At 37.4% G+C, this 20,917-nt stretch overlaps 1 protein-coding gene across 5 annotated transcripts; it reads right to left on the minus strand.

Annotated features, from left to right (window-relative positions):
* Positions 1 to 9,544: 9,544 nt before the first annotated feature.
* On the minus strand, positions 9,545 to 20,260 carry LOC112169613 (pentatricopeptide repeat-containing protein At1g77170, mitochondrial). 5 transcript variants are annotated; one of them, XM_040507567.1, is made up of 9 exons: positions 20,172 to 20,260; positions 19,957 to 20,038; positions 19,742 to 19,860; positions 19,029 to 19,085; positions 18,041 to 18,101; positions 17,877 to 17,929; positions 10,941 to 12,273; positions 9,949 to 10,843; positions 9,558 to 9,866 (listed from the first exon to the last, which is right to left on the minus strand). In XM_040507567.1, exons 7-8 carry the CDS (start codon positions 12,172 to 12,174, stop codon positions 10,812 to 10,814), a joined length of 1,266 nt encoding a protein of 421 aa, XP_040363501.1. In that variant the 5' UTR covers positions 12,175 to 12,273; positions 17,877 to 17,929; positions 18,041 to 18,101; positions 19,029 to 19,085; positions 19,742 to 19,860; positions 19,957 to 20,038; positions 20,172 to 20,260; the 3' UTR covers positions 9,558 to 9,866; positions 9,949 to 10,811. The 5 variants fall into 5 exon arrangements, with proteins under 5 accessions (XP_040363500.1, XP_040363501.1, XP_040363497.1 ...); XM_040507566.1 differs by having other exon boundaries at positions 9,545 to 9,866; positions 9,970 to 12,273; XM_040507563.1 differs by having other exon boundaries at positions 9,949 to 12,273.
* Between the last annotated feature and the right edge of the window lie 657 nt (positions 20,261 to 20,917).

Here is a 20,917-nt window from a genome sequence, read left to right on the forward strand (position 1 = left end):
CACCAAGTGTAAAGCCTGTAGGACATAAATGGGCCTTTGTTAGAAAGCGTAATGAGAAGAAAGAAGTCCTAAGGTACAAGACTCGCCTTGTGGCGCAAGATTTCTCACAACGCCCTAGAATTGACTGCAAGGAGACATTCTCTCCCACAATGGACGTTATAACGTTCCGCTACTTAGTTAGGTTGGTAATTTCCGAAGGACTGGAAATGCAGCTCATAGATGTGGTTATTGCATATCTCTATGGGGTTCTAGATTCAGATATATATATATATATATATATATATATATGAAAGTGCATGATGGCCTTACATTTCCCAAGTCAAGTGACTCTAAACCACGGAGTGCGTTTGCAATTAGGTTGAAACGCTCACTTTACGGATTGAAACAATCCGGGCGGATGTGGTATACCCGCCTAAGTGACTACTTGATTGGGAAGGGATATAAGAATGATGAATTATGCCTCTGCGTATTCATAAAGAAAACAAGTTCCGAATTTGCAATTGTAGCAGTATATGTCGATGATATGAACATAATAGGTACTCTTGATGAAATAAGAGAAACCGCGAGCTACTTGAAATCTGAATTTGAGATGAAGAATCTTGGGAAAACTCGATTATGTCTAGGCCTTGAACTAGAAAACCGAGTTTGTGGAATACTAATCCACCAGTCTGCATATGTCCAAAAGTCAGGCAATTTAACATGGACAAAGCGCATCCTGCTGGCACTCCCATGATCGGTCGTAGCTTGGATGCAAGAAAAGATCCATTTCATCCAAAGGAAGATGACGAAGAGGTGTCGGGAGCTGAAATTCCCTATCTAAGTGCAATAGGCGCATTCTTGTACTTAGCCCAATGTACTCGACCAGACATTGCATTCTCAGTGAACTTGTTAGCTAGATTTAGCTCATCGCCAATGCAGCGTCACTAGAATGGTATCAAGAACATTTTCCGATACCTAAAAGAAACCATTGACTAGGGACTGTTCTTTCCCTACAGAGAGACAAGAGGGGCCGCAGATGGAACTGGAATCCCTAAAGGAAATTTTGATGGCGAAAGCGCCACTCACTACACCGAAACACCAAATGACGTTTTGGTTGGTTTTGCTGATGCTGGGTACCTCTCTGACCCACATAAAGATCATTCCCAAACTGGTTATGTATTTACCATTGGGAACACGGCGATATCTTGGAGATCAACCAAGAAAAGTCTTGTGCCTACCTCCTCGAACCACTTAGAGATCATTGCTCTACATGAGGCGGTTCGTGAGTGTGTATGGTTAAGAGCTATCATCACACATATTCGAGGGATTAGTGGTTTGAGTTCTACCACTGAAGAGTCTACTTGCATTTATGAAGATAATGCAGCTTGCATCGAACAGATAAAGCTAGGATATATCAAGGGTGATAATACAAAACACATATCGCCAAAGTTTTTCTACAATCAGCAACAACAGGTCCTCCTCAAGATTCAAGTGAATCAAGTAAGGTCTAAGGAGAATGTGGCAGATTTGTTCACCAAATCATTGCCTAAGGCCATATTTGAGAAACTTGTGAAAAGCATAGGAATGTGAACACTTTCCAAGCTCCCTTGATTAATGTAAGGATCAGGGGAAGGTGTAGACGTTAGGGGGAGTCTAAAACACACATGTAATCCTCAAATGTAAAAGGTGCGTTGTGCTCTTTTCCTTCGACCAATGTGTATTTTTTGTCCCGCAGGGTTTTTATTGTTACTTGGCAAGGTTTTTAGTGATGCAACAACTCATGCACCATTTCATCTTTGACTTGGCACAAGGGGGAGTGTTAAAGGGAAAACACATTATGTGCCTTCGTCAAAGTGATTGACGAAGAGGGATTCAAGCAATTAGCAATTACCATCAATCAGCATGGATTACGGACCAATCAGTAGTTAATGTCATCATTGTAATTGTTCTTTCCATTGTAATTCTCTCCCTATATAAAGGGGTTATGAAATGAAATGAGTAGACCAATTCCAATTGTCATTTTATTTTAACAGTTTTTAATTTGTTGATTATTCTATTGGTTATTCAGATACATGTAGTTTAATTCACTTTAATCGTTATTATAGTTTTGAAATTTCTATCATAATTTGGATACTATACAACATCTTCAAAGCCCAGTGTCACCCTCTTTTTCGATCATCTTTAGCTACTAAGTAACTTCACACACAGAGCTATAGATAACGACAATATATTTATCATATTAGGTTATTGTTATATATATATATATATATATATATATATTTTAATAAAGGGGTGGTGCAACTGTCTTTTAAGTCTTAATTATTAATACAAAAGGGGACATTGAGCTTAAACCCCTTATTATAATAAGCATCTAGATAACGTACTAAAATAATATCAGGAGTCTCTACAAAGTACATACATTCTAACAAACACCAATTAGCAAAGAGTACTCTACTGGCTAATTCATTTGATAACTCGATTACAATATAGCATAATTATCAAAATCGCAACTTTCCTACTATATTGCCGTCGGGGAATAAAACTGACGACACTTAGTTTCATTCTGCCACTAGGAGGTTGTGACTATTTAACAATGGATTGTCACCTTACTAGGCTAGATAACGCACTTAGAGTGCACATTTAAGCATTCAACTCGACTAGTCCCACACGATACGTGAAGGGACTTATTATACGCCAAATGTGCGACAACACTAACCAACTAAAAGAACTAAAACTCAAAACATAAAAAATAAGCAACCTAGCCCACACAGGGCCCAAAAGGAGGGCCTAAGCCTAAGCCTCAACCCAGAAATCTAGGGAAACACACACCGCCAGCCAAGCTTGGCCCAATCCAACAATGGCCACTGCCGAAAGACAGCCACTCCCGCCGCCTAGCTAGATTCATTGGACCCTCACTAACATAATGCTGCGATTTCCCTCACACCATAAATATGTACAATCCTTGCCAATCAGATCCTTCCCATATCAGATCCAAGAAATCCAAGCCAGATCAGATTAATCTAATCAGACCCAAGTTGCGCCGCCACGACCACGCCACCACCCAGCATCCTCCGAACTCATGCCAACAAGCCACTTTTCCAACCAGGCCAGCAATGACCAAACCAAAACCTGACAACCGCGATCTGCCTCTTTCTTACCTCGCAAACCGCCACTGAAAACTCCCCATCCGGACAAGGATGTGAATGCAGGACTTCGTCACACTCCAGAAGCACATGCGGCCAAACAAGGCTCATTTGACAACGGCGAGGAAATACTCGCTTTTTCTCTCAGGCATGTGGTAGCACGTTCTCTCACGACACACGAATTCAACATCTAATTAGATTTTCTGTTTAATCAAATTAGCTTACTCTTGTAGTTTCTAGCTTTTTATTTCCACATTCAACATTGAAGCTACATATTTTTAATAAATCTCAAATTGTTTTTGAACTTACTCTTTGGATGGATTTGATCTAACGGTATTCGTATATATACACTGAGGAGAAAGCACAAGCATGAAAGCTTAGTATAGACGATGGAGGATCATGCACATAGAATGTATTATGAAGTTGTTGGTTCGAACCTCTATTATTTCAATTTTGAAATTATTTTGGAAATGAAGCTAAATGGGCAATGCCACATTATTGCCATATCATCTGAAAATGGCTCCAACTAATCCACGTCAACAAGTTAAAAGTTTGATTTAATATAAAACTAACAGATAGAACTATTTTGAATTAAAATTGAGAGGGTGTTATATTGATGAAAGTAAAAGAGGAAGGACTGAAGTGATTTAATCCTTAAAGGTTAGGTTATTACCAATATTTAGTCCTTATGTTTAATTGTAGTAAAAAAATATTAAAAAAAAAAACTAGTCACTGCTCTTCCTTGTTGAAGCTCCCTCAAACACTAAAATCCAAAAACTTTCATGTTTCCTCCCTCTTGATGTTGATTGTTGATGAAATGGCGGTTCTGGCACTATTGCTCGCGTTAGCTTATGGCAAAAGGCCCAGTGAATCTGTCACGCCCCTGATTTTTACACAATAAAAATCGATATATATAACCCCATAATTATATATGCGTGAACGTTCAGTCATCAACATCAAATACCTGGAAACGTTTTCCCCTTTAACTACATACATATTGATGCCCTGAACCCACTACGTCAATATTGACCCGCCCTCCGAGTCATATATTACATAAGCTTACGAATTAAATTGTCAACAAAAAATAAAATGAAAATGCTTCTCAGAGCTAATTATACAACGAAAGTCCTTATCAACGGTAAAGTCACAAAACTGGCTTCCTACCGTAAAGCTGCAAAGGCGCTACCTCAGCTTCAGCCTGATTATCCTAACCTGCAGCTTCAGCCTGATTATCCTACCTCATTTGAATGGTGCACCGGGTTGCCACACAACAAACCCGGTAAGCTTTTGCAAGCCCGTATGAGTAACTCAAAACAACTCACACCAAATCACGGGATAAAAGCCCGCACAACCCACGCCAAAACACGAGGAAAACTTTTCGACTCGAAAATAAGGAAAACATACCATGCCTCCCAAAACAATGCTCTTTTCCCAAAAGAAAACAACGAAAGTCACACCGTGGTAAAATCATATAGATCGTTAACCTAAGAATTCAAATATGATAAATCGATCCAACCTGGATAAAACAACATCAAATCGGTCCAACCCGGACAAAACAACATCAACACACATCAATCATACCTATCGTTAACCTAACAAATAGAATATGATTCATTGATCCAACCTGGACAAAACAACATCAACACACATCAATCATACCTATCGTTAACCTAACAAATAGAATATGATTCATTGATCCAACGTGGACAAAATACGTACCCAGGAGTCATAAGTAACCTACCTAGATCCCTGAAGTACCATAGCAGACAGACTAGAGCTCTAACTGAATATATCGTAACCTGTCACCTCGGCCAAGGTTCAACCTTACGATATACATTACCTGAGGATGCAACCTGCAACCCCTGATCCTTAGGCCAACCAGACCCTCAGATCAAAACATTAAACGAGTCGCACTGGACCCCAAAATGTTAAATCAAATCAAACGGAGAAATCACAACCTGTGACTCAAATCCTCAAACACTTTTCAAAACAATAGAAATACCATTTCCATAATCATTTGTTTTCTGAAAAGCCATAACACAAAACATTAAAAAGCATCAATTCATGCATATTGTTTTCATCAATCCACAACCCACCAAATCATATATATTTCACGTAAATATATATATACGTAGTCATCCGCTCAAGAATGCCTACTAATACCAACTATAGTTTGCAGTTAAATCAATAACTCTTAACACGATAAGGGTGTTCCTTTCATTAATGAACCTTGTGAGATTACTCACCTCGAAACTCCCGTTGCCTCTTCAATAAGGAACAAAGCAACCAATCCACCAAATAACCGTCCAAAATACTTCGTCAAGCACCTAATCACATACAGTTTCAGCTTAGCAACAATCCACAAATGATTTAAGTCCGAAACCTCTATTTTGAACCACAATCCCCAAAGTGACGCCAATTGAGGTGAAACCACATCCGAGACCACCCAATGTCTCCGGAATACATCTACGATCGATACGTCCAAACCACAAGTCGATCGGACGCTCAGATCCTCACAGATCGAATAAATCCACCGGTATGAAATCGTAAAAATCATAACAAATCCATACGAACTCCAAAATTTGCATATTATATATCGAAACTCTCGTATCAACGAGTAGAACATATATAATACCAGAAACAGTCCCATACATGGCCAGAACACCGCCGGAAAGCGGCCATAGATGGAGGCGCACCGCGGCCGGCCAAAACTCATTATTTCACAAAACTCCCAACATCAAAAAGCTTCATCTAAGCATGCTTGTGGATTTTCATAACTAGCTCGAAGTCAGAAAACAAGCATAAGGGATCGAAAACTACCTCACAAGCCGTGGATTACTGTTCAATCCGAGTTGAACCAACTTCCACGTAAATCGATCCAAACAACCACTAAGGATCGATCAAGGAGGCTGCTCTGAGCTCAACCAAGAAGACTTGAAACCTCGCCGACGTCGGAACAAGGATTTCCGACCGGGTCCGAAATCCTCAAACTGCACCGCCTTGCTACACTTCCTCCACCAAGAATCGCCGCAAGAGGCTGCCACAGAGACGACCGCACGAGAGAGGTGAACCGTTCTATGCAGGTTTCAAGGCTAGAGGTCGCCGGAAAAACCGGGTCGGATCACCGGGTTCGGGTCGGGTCAGTCGCAAAACTTAGACAGTGAAGGTGCAGCCGAGAGAGAAGAGAGAGAATGGGAAAATTTTCGGAAAAGGAAAAATGGAATTATGAAAATATTTTCGGAAATTCCCTATTTATACCAAAATGGAAACTCCTTCCAATGGCCATAACTTCCTAGTACAAACTCCGATTTCCGCGTTCCGCATGTCCACGAACTCGTATCGACGCGCTCTACAACTTTCGTGAAGGAAGTTTTTGGAGAATCTCAACACTTCAAAAGTCAACCTTTGCAAACCCCCTAAAGTCATACTTTCCAAATAAAAATTCATCCGAAATACTTCCGCTCCATCCACGAGCCACGAAACCGTCCAATAACGACAATTTAAATTCTGGAAAATCCTCAGAAAATAAATACGAATTTCCGGGGCATCACAGAATCTCGGCTCATATCCAAGGTTACGAGTCTGAGGCAACCTCAGTCTTTCTTGTTTGGAAAACTTCTCATAATTCGAGCCTACACTAAGGTTTCTTTAAGAGCATGTTCCAGCTCACATGGCGTCTCTCCGACAAGCATCATATCCAAAAATATTAACCGAAACCTGTTTTCTTTCACTGAATTGTCTGACCGAGCTCGTGTACTGAAGGGAGGACCTTAGGGCTTCGAGCATCACCGGTGATTCTAGCACCGTATGATGATGTTGATTTGATCGAGTCCATGCCGCTGAACACGTTGGTGTTTTGGATATCAGCTATATCTCATCATATTGACTTACAGATAATCAACACAAATACATTGAACAATAATAATAGTTGTCAAAGTAAAAAACCAACACTGCATTTGATTATGGATAGAACTTTTACTTCTTCATTTAAATTTACTTGATGCATAGCCGCATTGTGATGAGTAACACCACAAAGTTTTTTTTGAAAAAAAAAAAACTGAAAGGGTAAAGTGACAAAATCTCTCCGTAGCTGACACAATATATATAATCAGTATATATGTATGTCATCGTTAGCATCTACGGTGAAAGAAAATTTGAAAATTTCTGCTGCAAAATAAAGTGGGAATTGAGATCTCAAAAATCTGATGCATTCACTGGTCGGAGACAGAATTCACTTCTTTTGCACATCCATCAAACTTATCTCTCTTAGAAATTTAGCAATATGAGCTTGAACCTATTACATTTTAAACCCACCATCATTAGTCATTACATTGAAATGGAGTAATTTTATCGTGATAAACACTTATTTCTAAGTTGTAAAGTCAACTAACTTTTACATTAACTAAAACATTAAATATTTCATTTCTCTACACCATGGAATCAATGGCATTAGTTGGTCACAAGATTCAGAATACAAACCTACCCAGTTCTTATTCTGGATTTCAGTAGTTGAAAAGACACAACAGAATGCCATAGAAAGATGGGAGCAGAGACCAGTTTTCCGATTTTAGAATTTAAGCAAACACTATTAGTCCTACAGAAACTTTCCAGTTTGGAGATGGGAGATTTATTTTCTTGAAAAATAATTTATAAGACTTAACCGTAGAAAGATACAATGATCCCATTCCTCCACATGGTGGAGCCATTAGGGATTCACTGTTTGGGGAAACTAAAAATTGGTATAGACAAAATACTTTAGAGTTTGTTAGTTCATTTAATCAGTTCCCCCCTCGTTCAACACTGTGATCTTTAAACACCATTTCTTACAGTTTGATTGTAAGAGTAAGTATGGTCCATAATATAAGTTTGTATACATTGTTTAGCGAGTAAGTATGATCATAGTTCATCTAATGATTTCCATCCTGTTTTTACAAGAAAATGTACACAGTAATCATAAAATTGAAACTACAAATGAATGTACAAAACAAAGTCTTTTCTTCTGTTATATTGGCGAAATACACATAACATGATGAATTGCCAAAGCCTGCGCCGGTACTTACACCGAACGACTCACCAGATTCTGAATTTTAGATTGCCACACTCAGAATATCAGGGTTTCTTTTCTTTTCTTTTTTTTTCGAAGAAAAGGAAATTACAAAGAGAAGCCTCAGAATTTCAGGCTAGATCCTGTACAAATAACCCACGAAGACCTAAAACATCCTGAACATAAAAGCCCCCAACCGAAAACATATATATGCTCCTATACAACACAGGCAACCCCGTCTTATTCTACAACCTCGCGCCACAAAGCCATGCTATAGCCAATGAGGTCAAACATCAAAACTACTGACCTTCACAACAAACCCCATGGACACACATTGCTACCCACAAACAGAACAAACTTGCTGATTGGTATTGCCATTCTATTTCCAGTTGTACTAAGGACTTAGGCATACCTTAACTGGCTGCAACTGTCTTTGCAGTCCCAACATATTTCTTTATACCAGGACTATTTCATAGAAACATGAAAACAGCCACCTGACATGAATGGCATTAAAAGAACCTGTACTGGTCATATCTGAAACACAAAAACAGACCCCTAGAACATCAGGACTCTTAACCAAAACAAAAGCATCTGCGTATAATGTTTTTAGTTCTACTGAGCCCATACACATACATTTGTTGACTGTGTTGCAAGTTGCAGCAGTCATACAGTTCAAAGTGTTGTCCAGAGAGAGAGAGAGAGAGAGAGAGAGACCAGATGGAAGGAAGAAACTTAGACCTGGAATGATTTTGGCTGAACTCAACCAAAATCAGTTCGATAAACTAGTTTCTAATCAGCATTTGCTACATAACAATGTTCAGTTTATAGCAGACCTACTGTAGGGAGGATGGCCGGTAATTGGTCTACATAACATTGTATTCCTGTATCTCTGAGCACATGATGATTTTTAAGATTAAACACAGTTATCCTGGCTTGCACATTACATAAACCACCAACTCAGTGCATAGTATTACTTCAAAGTTTCTCACTTGTCACATAATAGACCCAAAAATATCTTTTACAATCCATCGTCAGCTTCACAGCCTTTACCATGAGCAAGTAAACAAATTGGTTTAAGACTAAGCTTACGTGCCTTCTTTAATAACCTATCGAGGACAATCTTAAAATTTGCAATTCTCAAATATACATTCCCAAAATTGCCCAAAAGATATAACCGCTGAGGAGAGGGCGAGTAGGATGGAATTAGATACATAAATGAGAAATGTGAATTACTTCCAAAATTCAAATTATTGAATGCAGGCCTCAGAGGTCTAAACAGGATTTTTTTTTTTTTGAAATGACCAGGATTAATTTTTACTGCAAAAAGAGTATGAACAGAGAGCTTACCCCAAGAACACTCTCTCAAAAAAAAAAAAAAATGTGAATCATAGGCACTAACATGCATTCATGGCAAAAGATTCACTACAAAGAAAAAAATTCAGCAAGTGCATACTAATCTAAGAATACATGCAGCAGTAAAACTCATGATACTCACAAAAATGCAACAAAATTTATAACATCAATCAGGTCTAAGTTGCTTATTATATATCCAGAAATTTCAGAGAGAGGAATGCTCATTTGCTGACGAGCTGCAGCCAGTTGTAGAAGCTCATCAGCTTCTGAAAAATTCATGAACCACTGGGTCAGGGGATGATCTTTTGTGGCACCTCTCTTTCTTTTACTTGGATCTTCAACTGGCACTAAATGCAATGAAAAGGAATATTATACATCCACAACAAGACAAAAAAAGGATTGCAGGCAGCAAGGCAGAAAAACTTATACCAGGAGGAGGCAGAGTCAAACCAGCAGGTAATCTGGGGGAGGCTATAGCAGGGTGATTCTGGACGCGAGCTAAAAAACTCTCTGAAGGCTCAGGGAACACAATCTCATCATAGGATTCCACGACCACAGGTTTCTTGGTCAACATAGGACCAGATTCATCTTCTTGGTACAACTTCAAATGATGAAATCTGTGAAGAAATTGAAACACTGAAAAATCAGAAGCCTAATAGTTTTCTATTTCCATGTTCCAGGGCTTTGGTAGGTATTGTGAGTACATTACCACCAATATCCTTTGTTTGAAACTATTACAGATCACATTCATCCCCAAAACTATGCCAAAAAAGAAACAGCTTGTTTGGTTGTTTTGAATCATTTGACATAAAATTAAACTGACAGTTAAGATACCCTAAAACATATCATGAATAAAAAGGAATCAAACGAAAAACATTCACCACATATAAAGGAATCTAATCAAACTTCTAGTTTGTACTTTGATTGAACAATTAAACACATGTAGATTAACTTCCCACAACAACATTGTACATAGTAGGAGGTGTTTCTGGATAATAACTATGAGATGGAGAATAAACATATTGACGTTAGATATTAAATCCAACCAGAAGTTGCTTCTTTGCCACTGGATGTAGTTCTTCCCTGCTCTATTGGTAGCAACATTGTTATTAGAACAATGGGAAATGACTCAAATTTCAACTCATATCAAAATGTATCCTCAAGCTCCATAACACGACCATAAACAACAACATCCAATGTGAAACAATACCCAACCTGGCTTTTTCAATTTGTTACTTCAATATGGCTATATCCGACATCTTTCCTTAACCCCTTTTCTTTCATCAACTCCCTCAAATGATTAATCTCATGCCACATACCGAACCTGGCATATAAATTTGATAGCAAAACATAAATACCATCATTATGAGGATTCAACTCAAGTGCCCATTGAGCAGCCAGTTTACCCAATTCAACATCACCTTGATCTTTGCAAGCATTAAGCAAAGCTCCCCACATAGGGACAGTGCAGCTGCTGTGACCTTTATTAAGCATCTCATCAATGAGCTTCCATGCCTTGCCCAATTCACCAGCTCTACACAGCAAATCAACTAGACAGCTGTAGTGTTCTGGACCTGGTTTCAAGCTGAACTTGAGTTCCATGGATTCAAAATACTCAATGCCGAGCTGCAATTGACCGGTGCGAGCACAAGCAGAGATGACTGTCACAAATGCCACCCCATCTGGGCTAATTCCTTCCATCAACATATCTTTGAATAGTTCAAGTACCTCTTTATAGTATCCATTTCTACCACACACACCAAGCAATGAAGTCCACATAACCACATCTCTTTTCCCCTCTCCTTTTCCATCAAAATTGAAAACTTTCTGAGCCTTGGCTACCAGCCCACATTTACCATACATTTCAATCAATGAACTCAGCAGAAACACATCACTTCCCACATCATAAACCGAACGCATCAAATAACCATGTACCTGCCTACCCAATTCAACTGCAGCTAGCCCAGCACAGGCACGTAATGCCGCAGACAATGTGAAGTGATCATACTCCAAACTCAGTGCCGGCATCTTCCTGATCAATTCTACTGCCTCTGTCCACAACTTGGCATCACCATAACCTGATAAAAGTGCGTTTGCACAAACAGTGTTTCTCAGCGGCATTTCATCAAACACTTGGCCTGCATCTCCTATAACCAATGACTTGGCATACAAGTCAATCAGAGCACTCCCAACAAAAACACTGGAGCACCAGCCTGACTTTACCACATGGGCATGTATCTTTCTACCGAAGCCAACATCTTTAATAGAAGATGCAGCAGTTAAAGAACTACACAAAGCATACGTATCTATAGGAACGCCGCTACTGTGCATGAATGATAAGGTTTTGAGAGCAAGAAAACTGAACCCATTTCGGCAGAAGTCAGCCATTAACACATTGAATGGTAATTCGCTTTTGGGTTTCATGCATTTGAAGAAGTGGGTCAGTGTCTGGAGGTTGTGTTGGGGAAGGCATTTGGTGTATGAGAGGATAAGTTTAGCGTGAAAATGAGGGGATATGATAAGCAACCCTGTTGTTAGAAGGTGAGCATGGAGTTTCTTAACGGCGCTTTGATTCTTGGTTTGAGAAATGTGGTGTATAAAACGAGTAATGAAATCAGAGCTTTGTGTTCTATATAGAGAGAAATAGTTGGACATCAAAAACTGGACAATAGGCTTCAGAACTCAGAAGTAACCCGACTAAAATTTAGTAATAAGGACAACTCCAATAATTGGGTGTCATACTCATACCAGAATTTGTTGGAAAATTTAATATTAAGTATTTTATTTTTCATAATTTGTGGATGAATAATTAGTGAAAATGTGTGAAGTCGAATATTTGTAAATGACTATGTTATGAGAAATCATGACTGATCACAAAAGATAACTTTTGGTGAAAAGTCATCTCTCCTTCAAAAGTCACCTTACATCTATAAAACACTTGCCACACCATATTCTGAAAATGACTTCTTGAATTCATTTTCCTCTTCTTCATTTACATATGAGTTTTCCTAGTGTCATGAAAACCAATTGAGTCTTTTTCAAGAGAGAGTTCATACACAATCTAAGTTCGCTATTCTTGAGGTTTGGAGTGCTACTACCACAAGAAGAAGGTCGTTGTATCCTGGGAGACGTTTGCCATTAAAACCTTGAAGCACCGATGAGGAGGCAATTTCGTCTTAAGGACATAGAACCAAGTTCTAGACTCGACCAAATTATTTAAGGTTTTTCTAACTTTTATCAGTTTTATTTTGGTTAGATTTATCTGCATAAATGTTCCTTGATTTTCTTATAAATATAGCAATTAGACCAACATATTTACCAACAATCTTAAGACGAAATCTTTGCATTTGGTCATTTACTATATCTATGTTTCGATATCAGTTTATACCTGGACATGCATTACTGACTATGTCAACATTCTATTTTGATATCTTGAGGATAGAATTAATATTTGATTCTAATTGTATATGATTTGCCTGTTGCGCACTTGAATATGAGTAATCAATTATAAATATAACTGCAGATGGTACTAGTTGGCTTAAATGTGAAGAGGTATGTTTGAATTTGCATCTTACACTTCAATGACCAATTTATTTAATTTTCCGATTGAATTGCATGTTATTTTGAAACTGATAATAAAGCAATAATGCTACATATATGGCGTAATTGACATAGCCATAACTGTTGGGAACTGGTACATGTATTTACATGCGCAACTGGTCATTGACTAGGTTGATTTCTATCAAAGAGATAGCAATATGTTGCTATTCGTATGGTGGAAAGAATACGGATATGCATATATCACAAAATGAAAAGTTTCCAGAATATGCATATATCTATATGTAATTTATCGATATGATGCGGCATTAATTCATGCCTAATTATTGAAAATGCATGTGTCTGCATCTATTTGCTTACGCACATATTAACGTATATGCATATATTTACAAGTGATTTAAAAATTGTCAATTAGTGTGATGATATATATGCATTTGATCATACAAATAGACAAAATCTGGGTTTTGACTTTCTGAACAGTCACGGTGGTTGATATATAAATGATGCAATATCTGTGAAGTCGTGTGCATATGTGCAACTATTATTGTGTTTGATTTAATAATTTTTTATTCAATTGTTAAGTTAAATAGTCCTCACTGTCATTCTGAATTATTGACTTGAATTATTGACTTTGAAAGCCTTCATGTGCTGCTTGCTTTAAAACCCAATATGATCGACTACAATAAGTATCAGAACCGAGGACCATATATGTTTGCGGTGCAAAAATGCTTATAAAGAAAGTTCTGTTGATTTCTTGTTTACATTTAAGCTACGAAGATTTCTTTATAGAAAGTAATTTGTGATGAAACCATCAAATTGAGAAATGTAACGGTGGTGAGACCGTTCAAAGTTCCTACTTCTTAAGGGATATATCATATCTCATAATAATGAGAGAATAGTGGGGGTAGTCAGTAAACTCTCTTTAAAATTAAATCTCCACTAAAGAAGATAAATGGAACGTTCTTTGAAAGAACAACAGAATGACAGATTTTGGTGATTAGCGGTCTTGAAGACTTAGAAAACTATGGAGGACGCTCTGCTAAATAGTTAATAAGCATCATAGATTCGTGGAGAGATGCTTTGCTAATCACAAAGAAAGTACCTCTAAATTGTGGGGGTGTGGCTAAATGAATTTTAGTCAATACAAGTAGTGAATCTCGACCAATTGGTGTACTGAAGACTTGACTTGGTAACAACTACTCTCGAATAGAATTAATTTTCATGTATTGAATTTGATTTGGAATGAAGTTATAGTCAAACAAGTGGGCCCAATTATTTGTATTGAAATTTGACTAGAGAGTAAGTTGATCATCGAAAGGAATGAGATATATATAAGCCTAAAACATAAAGTCGCCATCATGGATACCCAACCTAATTGATTGGAGATCCCAAGATCTAGGTTCAAAGGGACAACTAAATGGTGGATGACTTTGGAGTAGCATTGTGGAGATAAATCTCTTCCCATGTCTTATGATGATGAAACAATGCTTAATGAGTTAGGGTAAGCTTTGCTTTTAATGGTTCCAATAGCTTGAATTTTCAAGTGGGGTATAGAAGGATACTCTTCATAGTAAGCCACCTATATGAGTGTGAAATGAGGCCGTTTCTATGAGAATTTTTGAAGGCTGAATTCTCTAAAGCACTCATGAATACCAGGTGTTGTCCATGGCCGGAAGGACACAACCGTAGAACTAGATGTGTATGAAAAGATATTGTGTGAATACCGTTGTCTTGGTTTACATAAATGGCTAAATAGTTCAAGACATCACGTTCACTAATTAGCTAGTAAATCCGATGGTATTTCACTACGGAAGGTTCAAGGCCAAAAGCTACCTATCCCGATGCGGTATCCTTTCAACCGAACTCTCTCATATGTCCGCGCGCGTCGTCTTTTGAAATTTTCCTTTCTAACTAATTATTTCATCCATGTGGGGGATTGTTGGAAAATTTAATATTAAGTATTTTATTTTTCATAATTTGTGGATGAATAATTAGTGAAAAGGTGTGAAGTTGAATATTTGTAAATGACTATGTTATGAGAAATCATGGCTGATCACTGTTAGGATTGCGGCTCAATATCTAATTCCTTGTCTGTTTTGGATTCTTTACTTCTGAAGGCTTTGGGTAAGCAATTCTAGTGTATCTAGGATTTATGGAGTTTTTCCTTAGAAGTAAAGGTTTAGGATTGAAGATCCTTTTGGGAGTTGGCCTAATCGTGAGCCTATAAATAGTCATTCAGGGTTATTGGTTTGGTGTGTGCTTTCAGAGATTGGAAGACACCATTTAAAGAAGATGTGAGTTGAAAGAGACTCATTCTAGGAGGTGCCGTTGTGGGTTGAAAGAGACTCATTCTGGAGGGTGCCATTGAGACTTCATTTAGAGAGATCCGTGTGTGGATCAATTGAGTGTTCTGATAATTTGAGAGATTTTAGAGAGTTGCAAGCTTTGAGAGATCGGGTGTATTTGAGAATTCTCTATTGAGAATTTGGGTTGTGAGGAGAGAGGTTATTTGAGTGGAAGAACCAAAACGTTCTTCAAAAGTTTGTAATCTTCTTCTCGTTTAGTGGATCCACCATCATCATCACCCGGGGACGTAGGTCAACTGTTTGACCGAACCTCGTCAACAATCTTGTATTTGCTTGCATAGTTTGTGATTACTGTCTTCATTCGGTTTCGGTCTTGGGCTAGGGAATTCGGAAGGTGACCCGAATTTCCTAACAAGTGGTATCAGAGCTCTTGGTTCAAGAGTGACCATGAAGACGTTGAAGAAATTTGGAAATCAAGATAGAGACAAGACGTGGAGTGCTATTGTTGTATGAGTTTCAAGCATATCAGATATTAATGTGGAAAGTTGAAGGCTAAGGAAAATTGAATGTCGCCATGTTTCTAGTTTCGAGAGAAATCTGATATTTCTTGGGACTTTGGATTTTGAAGACCACAAGATGATTGTGGGTTAAGGTAATGGAGCACTCGTTCTGATAAAAGTTAAGCAAGTAAAGGGTTTCTATCGTTGAGAAAGGAGCTTTGTTCGAGGTGGAACTAACTATTCCACTAAGAGTTTGGTTCAAGGTGGAAAGATTGGCAATCTTGGTTCCTATAGGAATTCAGGGAAGATGAGCTATAGTAAATGTGGAGGAACGAAATTTGCTTATGAGATGAAATTTCAAGAGCAACAAAAATTGCAGCAGTCCTTAAAGGGAGGCAGACCCATAAGGATCCTAACACAAGTTTGTGGTGGAGATATGCTAGCTCATGCATATTCCACAATCAGAGTGTCACCCACTTTGGAGGGTAGAGTTAATGAGGAAGTTGAGAAGCAAACTTGGTCTTCTAAGCGTGATGCGTCCAGAGAAGATTTCCATGGAGTTTATGGTGAGAGAATTGTTTCAGGGAGATGTTGCTCAAGATAAGTTGTGCAAACCATTAAAGATCGCTCCTATTAGGTTTGCCAACTTTGGTGAAGCCTTGGATTACATGCAAGTGGCTGCATGGTGCATGTTTGGGGAAAAGAGTTGTTATCCAAGGGTCAAGTTGGAGTGGTTGTGAAACTTGGCAAACTAGTTTGGCTATTGACCGCAAGAGGCGCATTAAGGTGTGGTGGTGATCGTGGTTCGTTAAGAAGACCCAAGGAAACTTGCGTTAAGTGAAAGTTCAGAGATTTTGAGCCAAGGTGGAAATTGTTAGGATTGCGGCTCAATATCTAATTCCTTGACTGTTTTGGATTCTTTACTTCTGAAGGCTTTGGGTAAGCAATTCTAGTGTATCTAGGATTTATGGAGTTTTTCCTTAGGAGTAAAGGTTTAGGATTGAAGATCCTATTGGGAGTTGGACTAATCGTGAGCCTATAAATAGTCATTCAGGGTTATTGGTTTGGTGTGTGCTTTCAGAGATTGGAAGACACCATTTAGAGAAGATGTGAGTTGAAAGAGACTCATTCTAGGAGGTGCCGTTGTGGGTTGAAAGAGACTCATTCTGGAGGGTGCCATTGAGACTTCATTTAGAGAGATCCGTGTGTGGATCAATTGAGTGTTCTGATAATTTGAGAGATTTTAGAGAGTTGCAAGCTTTGAGAGATCGGGTGTATTTGGGAATTCTCTATTGAGAATTTGGGTTGTGAGGAGAGAGGTTATTTGAGTGGAAGAACCAAAACGTTCTTCAAAAGTTTGTAATCTTCTTCTTGTTTAGTGGATCCACCATCATCATCACCCGGGGACGTAGGTCAACTGTTTGATCGAACCTAGTCAACAATCTTGTATTTGCTTGCATAGTTTGTGATTACTGTCTTCATTCGGTTTCGGTCTAGGGCTAGGGAATTCGGAAGGTGACCCGAATTTCCTAACAATCACAAAAGATAACTTTTGGTGAAAAGTCATCTCTCCTCCAAAAGTCATCTTACATCTATAAAACACTTGCCACACCATATTCTGAAAATGACTTCTTGAATTCATTTTCCTCTTCTTCATTTACATATGAGTTTTCCTAGTGTCATGAAAACTAATTGAGTCTTTTTCAAGAGAGAGTTCATACACAATCTAAGTTCGCTATTCTTGAGGTTTGGAGTGCTACTACCACAAGAAGAAGGTCGTTGTATCCTGGGAGACGTTTGCCATTAAAACCTTGAAGCACCGATGAGGAGGCAATTTCGTCTTAAAGACATAGAACCAAGTTCTAGACTTGACCAAATTGTTTAAGGTTTTTCTAACTTTTATCAGTTTTATTTTGGTTAGATTTATCTGCATAAATGTTCCTTGATTTTCTTATAAATATAGCAATTAGACCAACATATTTACCAACTGAATTTGTATAAACTAGCATACATGCCCGCGCGTTGCTGCGGGTTTTGGAATAGACTCTGCAAGTTTTGAAAGACAGAGAATTTAGTTCATATATATAAAACCACTACTATTAAAACAGCTTCTCAAAAATACATTGATTCATGTTCCATATCAGGAGCTAATATTACCATTAATATAGATGTTCTGGTAATGTTGAAATATATATTACAAATGCTGTTAAAACAGCTTCTGCAAAATACAGCAAACCTACTCACTATAAAAATCAAAGAAAAGAAAATAAAGACCATTACTAAAGAATCATCATCAACCTTAAGGTAAAGGACTGTATAAGGCAATTGTTAGGCTCCAAAAGTTATTTCTTGTTAAAAGTGAAGAAGGAAGATAATTTGAAATTGTATAAAAATATTCATTTAATCTTTGGAAGCATAATACTGGAAGCATACATTCTCATCAGGAATTAATTTCAAACCATAATAACTTGCAGTAAACATAGATCTCATCAGGAAAAAAAAAAGAGAAAAAAAGAAAAAAAGAAAAAAAAGAGGCAAACAGTTTTCATTTTATTAAGTTTTAACAAAAAATCTGAATGGGTAAATTGAAATCTGATGAGCTAGTTATGAAAATAATGAAAGTGGGAGTTTGGTAGATACACTTCCCCTAATCTGTGTAAATATTTAACCTCCATTCTAAATAAGCAATTGAAAAAATACAAAAAATACAGATTAGGGGAGCCTGTCATTATAATGTTACAGAAAATACAGAAAAGTTAGAATGTTATTGATAGCCTATCATTGTAATGTTACAGAAAATACAGAAAGAACTGAATCCTTCAATCTCCATTCCAAAATTATCATCATCATCTTTCCCAAACCTTGTAGAATAGAGAAAGAACTGAATGTTTTAAATCTAAGTTAAAGAAATACAAATTGAAAAATACAGAAAGAACTGAATCGTTCAATCTCCATTCCAAAATTATCATCATCAACTTTCCCAAACCTTGTATAATAGAGAAAGAACTGAATGTTTTAAATCTAAGTTAAAGAAATACAAATTGAAAAAATACAATTTAAACTTTATTTAACATACTACTGATGACACAATGAAATCATTGGAATCAAATCATAGTTCTTTGAAACTTAGGAGAAATTAACTCACAGAGTCAGTTGCACAATTAAGCAATAGGAAACCAAGTTTTCTGCTCAAAACAATTACCTGTAAAAACGAATAATTACACATTAGTAACTCACACCAATGATAAATAAGACAAAGCTTAACATCAGAGATATGATGTTATCTAAACCAAGAAAGTAAGCAAATAGTAGCAACCCAGCTCTGTATGTGTAATCCTTAACAAAACTCAGATAGAGGAGGAATGACAACCAAGTCTATCATGCACAAATTCCCAATTGTAAACCAACAAACCACCTGGGAGTTAACATAGTGTAGAAGTTCCAAGAACGCTGACCTCCAATCAATACACAAAATCAAAATCCCTAATACCACAGAACCAATAAACAAAATAAATCAAACTAATCCCCCAATACACAAAATTAGTTAGCCAAGTTAACATAGTTGGCGTCTGCTATTAGATTAAACTCCAAACAATTTTCACAGTGCGTTATACCTAAGCATCTTCTTTTATCTTGTTTCAATTATTCTAACCAATTCAATTGATTCGTCATATGCATGTAAATTCAACATGAACTGATCATGAACAATCATACATTCATACCAAACAAAAATAATAAGTCAAATCGATTTAATTACCTGAACCAAACATGTTATCAATTATATAAACAAAATAAAATCAGTTACTGAGAAAACAGCTCAATAACCTCTATTACAGACAGCCCAAAACAAAGACACACTTGTTTCTCTGATGAAAACCAAGCAACCTCTCCCAAAACAAACCCAAACCTTCCTCCAAAAGTCAATCAAAATCGACCAAAATCTTCGATCTCTCCTCTTCCTTTTTCCCACCAATGGTCTACAATCAAAATCCATAACTCAAAATTTCAAATTTCAAATCAAATTGAACACACACTTCGTAAAACAAACCTTTCCTATTTACTTTCGGCCCAACCTGATACTGTGAAACAGCAAAGATGGATATCTGCTCCTCTTCAATGAAGGTTAAATTTGGTAATAGAATCTGAGCTTCTTGGCTGTTAAAAAGTAAAAACACATATTATCAATGCAGGTGGGACACGTATTTTCAGCTCATATAAAGCATTGCACATTCCATTATTAACCATAACAATGACATAAATATGAAAAACAGAGGAATATAATTACTACTTGATCTTGAAAGACAGGATAGGTGGGCAAGAGGGAGAAGTTCTCGTCTCTGAACTCTTCTGGTATTCTGCTAATAGACCCTGCAGTCAGAATTGTTTTGATCATACTGATATCACTTGAATTATGAATGCAGCAAAGTAGGAAAAGACATGCACTTTTACAGGTTAGCTTCTTTGAAAAGTCATAATCCCTAGTTATTTTAATGACCAATATTGATAGGTACATTATATGCGACGTTTTATGTGTTTTTCTACTCACATTTTGTTATGTTATTTCCTTTAACTTAATCATATTAACTTAGTTTAGTGTCTTTAGTTACATTTGAGCTACAAACGAAGAAACTGAGTTGTAGGAAGCAAGAAAATGGAAAGAAATGAAGATTCTTGAAGGTTCTTGACGTTTCTGCTTCAAACAAGGCGTGGAAGACATGTGGAAGCATCTAGAAGTCTCAAGAAGATCATTACCGAATTGGGCGCAAGTTGTTCTTTAAAAATCAAATCCATTACAGATTCGGAAAACTGCCAGTGCAGATCAGTCAACTTCAACGGAGTGTCAAAAATTTCTCAGAGCTCAGAAAATTATGATCTTTATATGGTCGGAAAGCTACGTATGTCTAGTTTCCAGAACTTTTTACAGCTCATCGATATCTATTTTCTAGAAGAAGTTATAACCGTTTTAGTGCACTGAGGTTAAGTCTGCCAGAAATCTATTTTGTGTCAAAGGAGTTCTAACTCAATTTTGTTTCT

Source organism: Rosa chinensis, chromosome 6, assembly GCF_002994745.2.
Source record: "Rosa chinensis cultivar Old Blush chromosome 6, RchiOBHm-V2, whole genome shotgun sequence".
Taxonomy (NCBI): domain Eukaryota; kingdom Viridiplantae; phylum Streptophyta; class Magnoliopsida; order Rosales; family Rosaceae; genus Rosa; species Rosa chinensis.

Bases quoted from the DNA above. Each gene is read 5' to 3' on its own strand.
- LOC112169613 (XM_040507566.1), bottom strand. From the start codon at position 12,174: ATGTCCAACTATTTCTCTCTATATAGAACACAAAGCTCTGATTTCATT.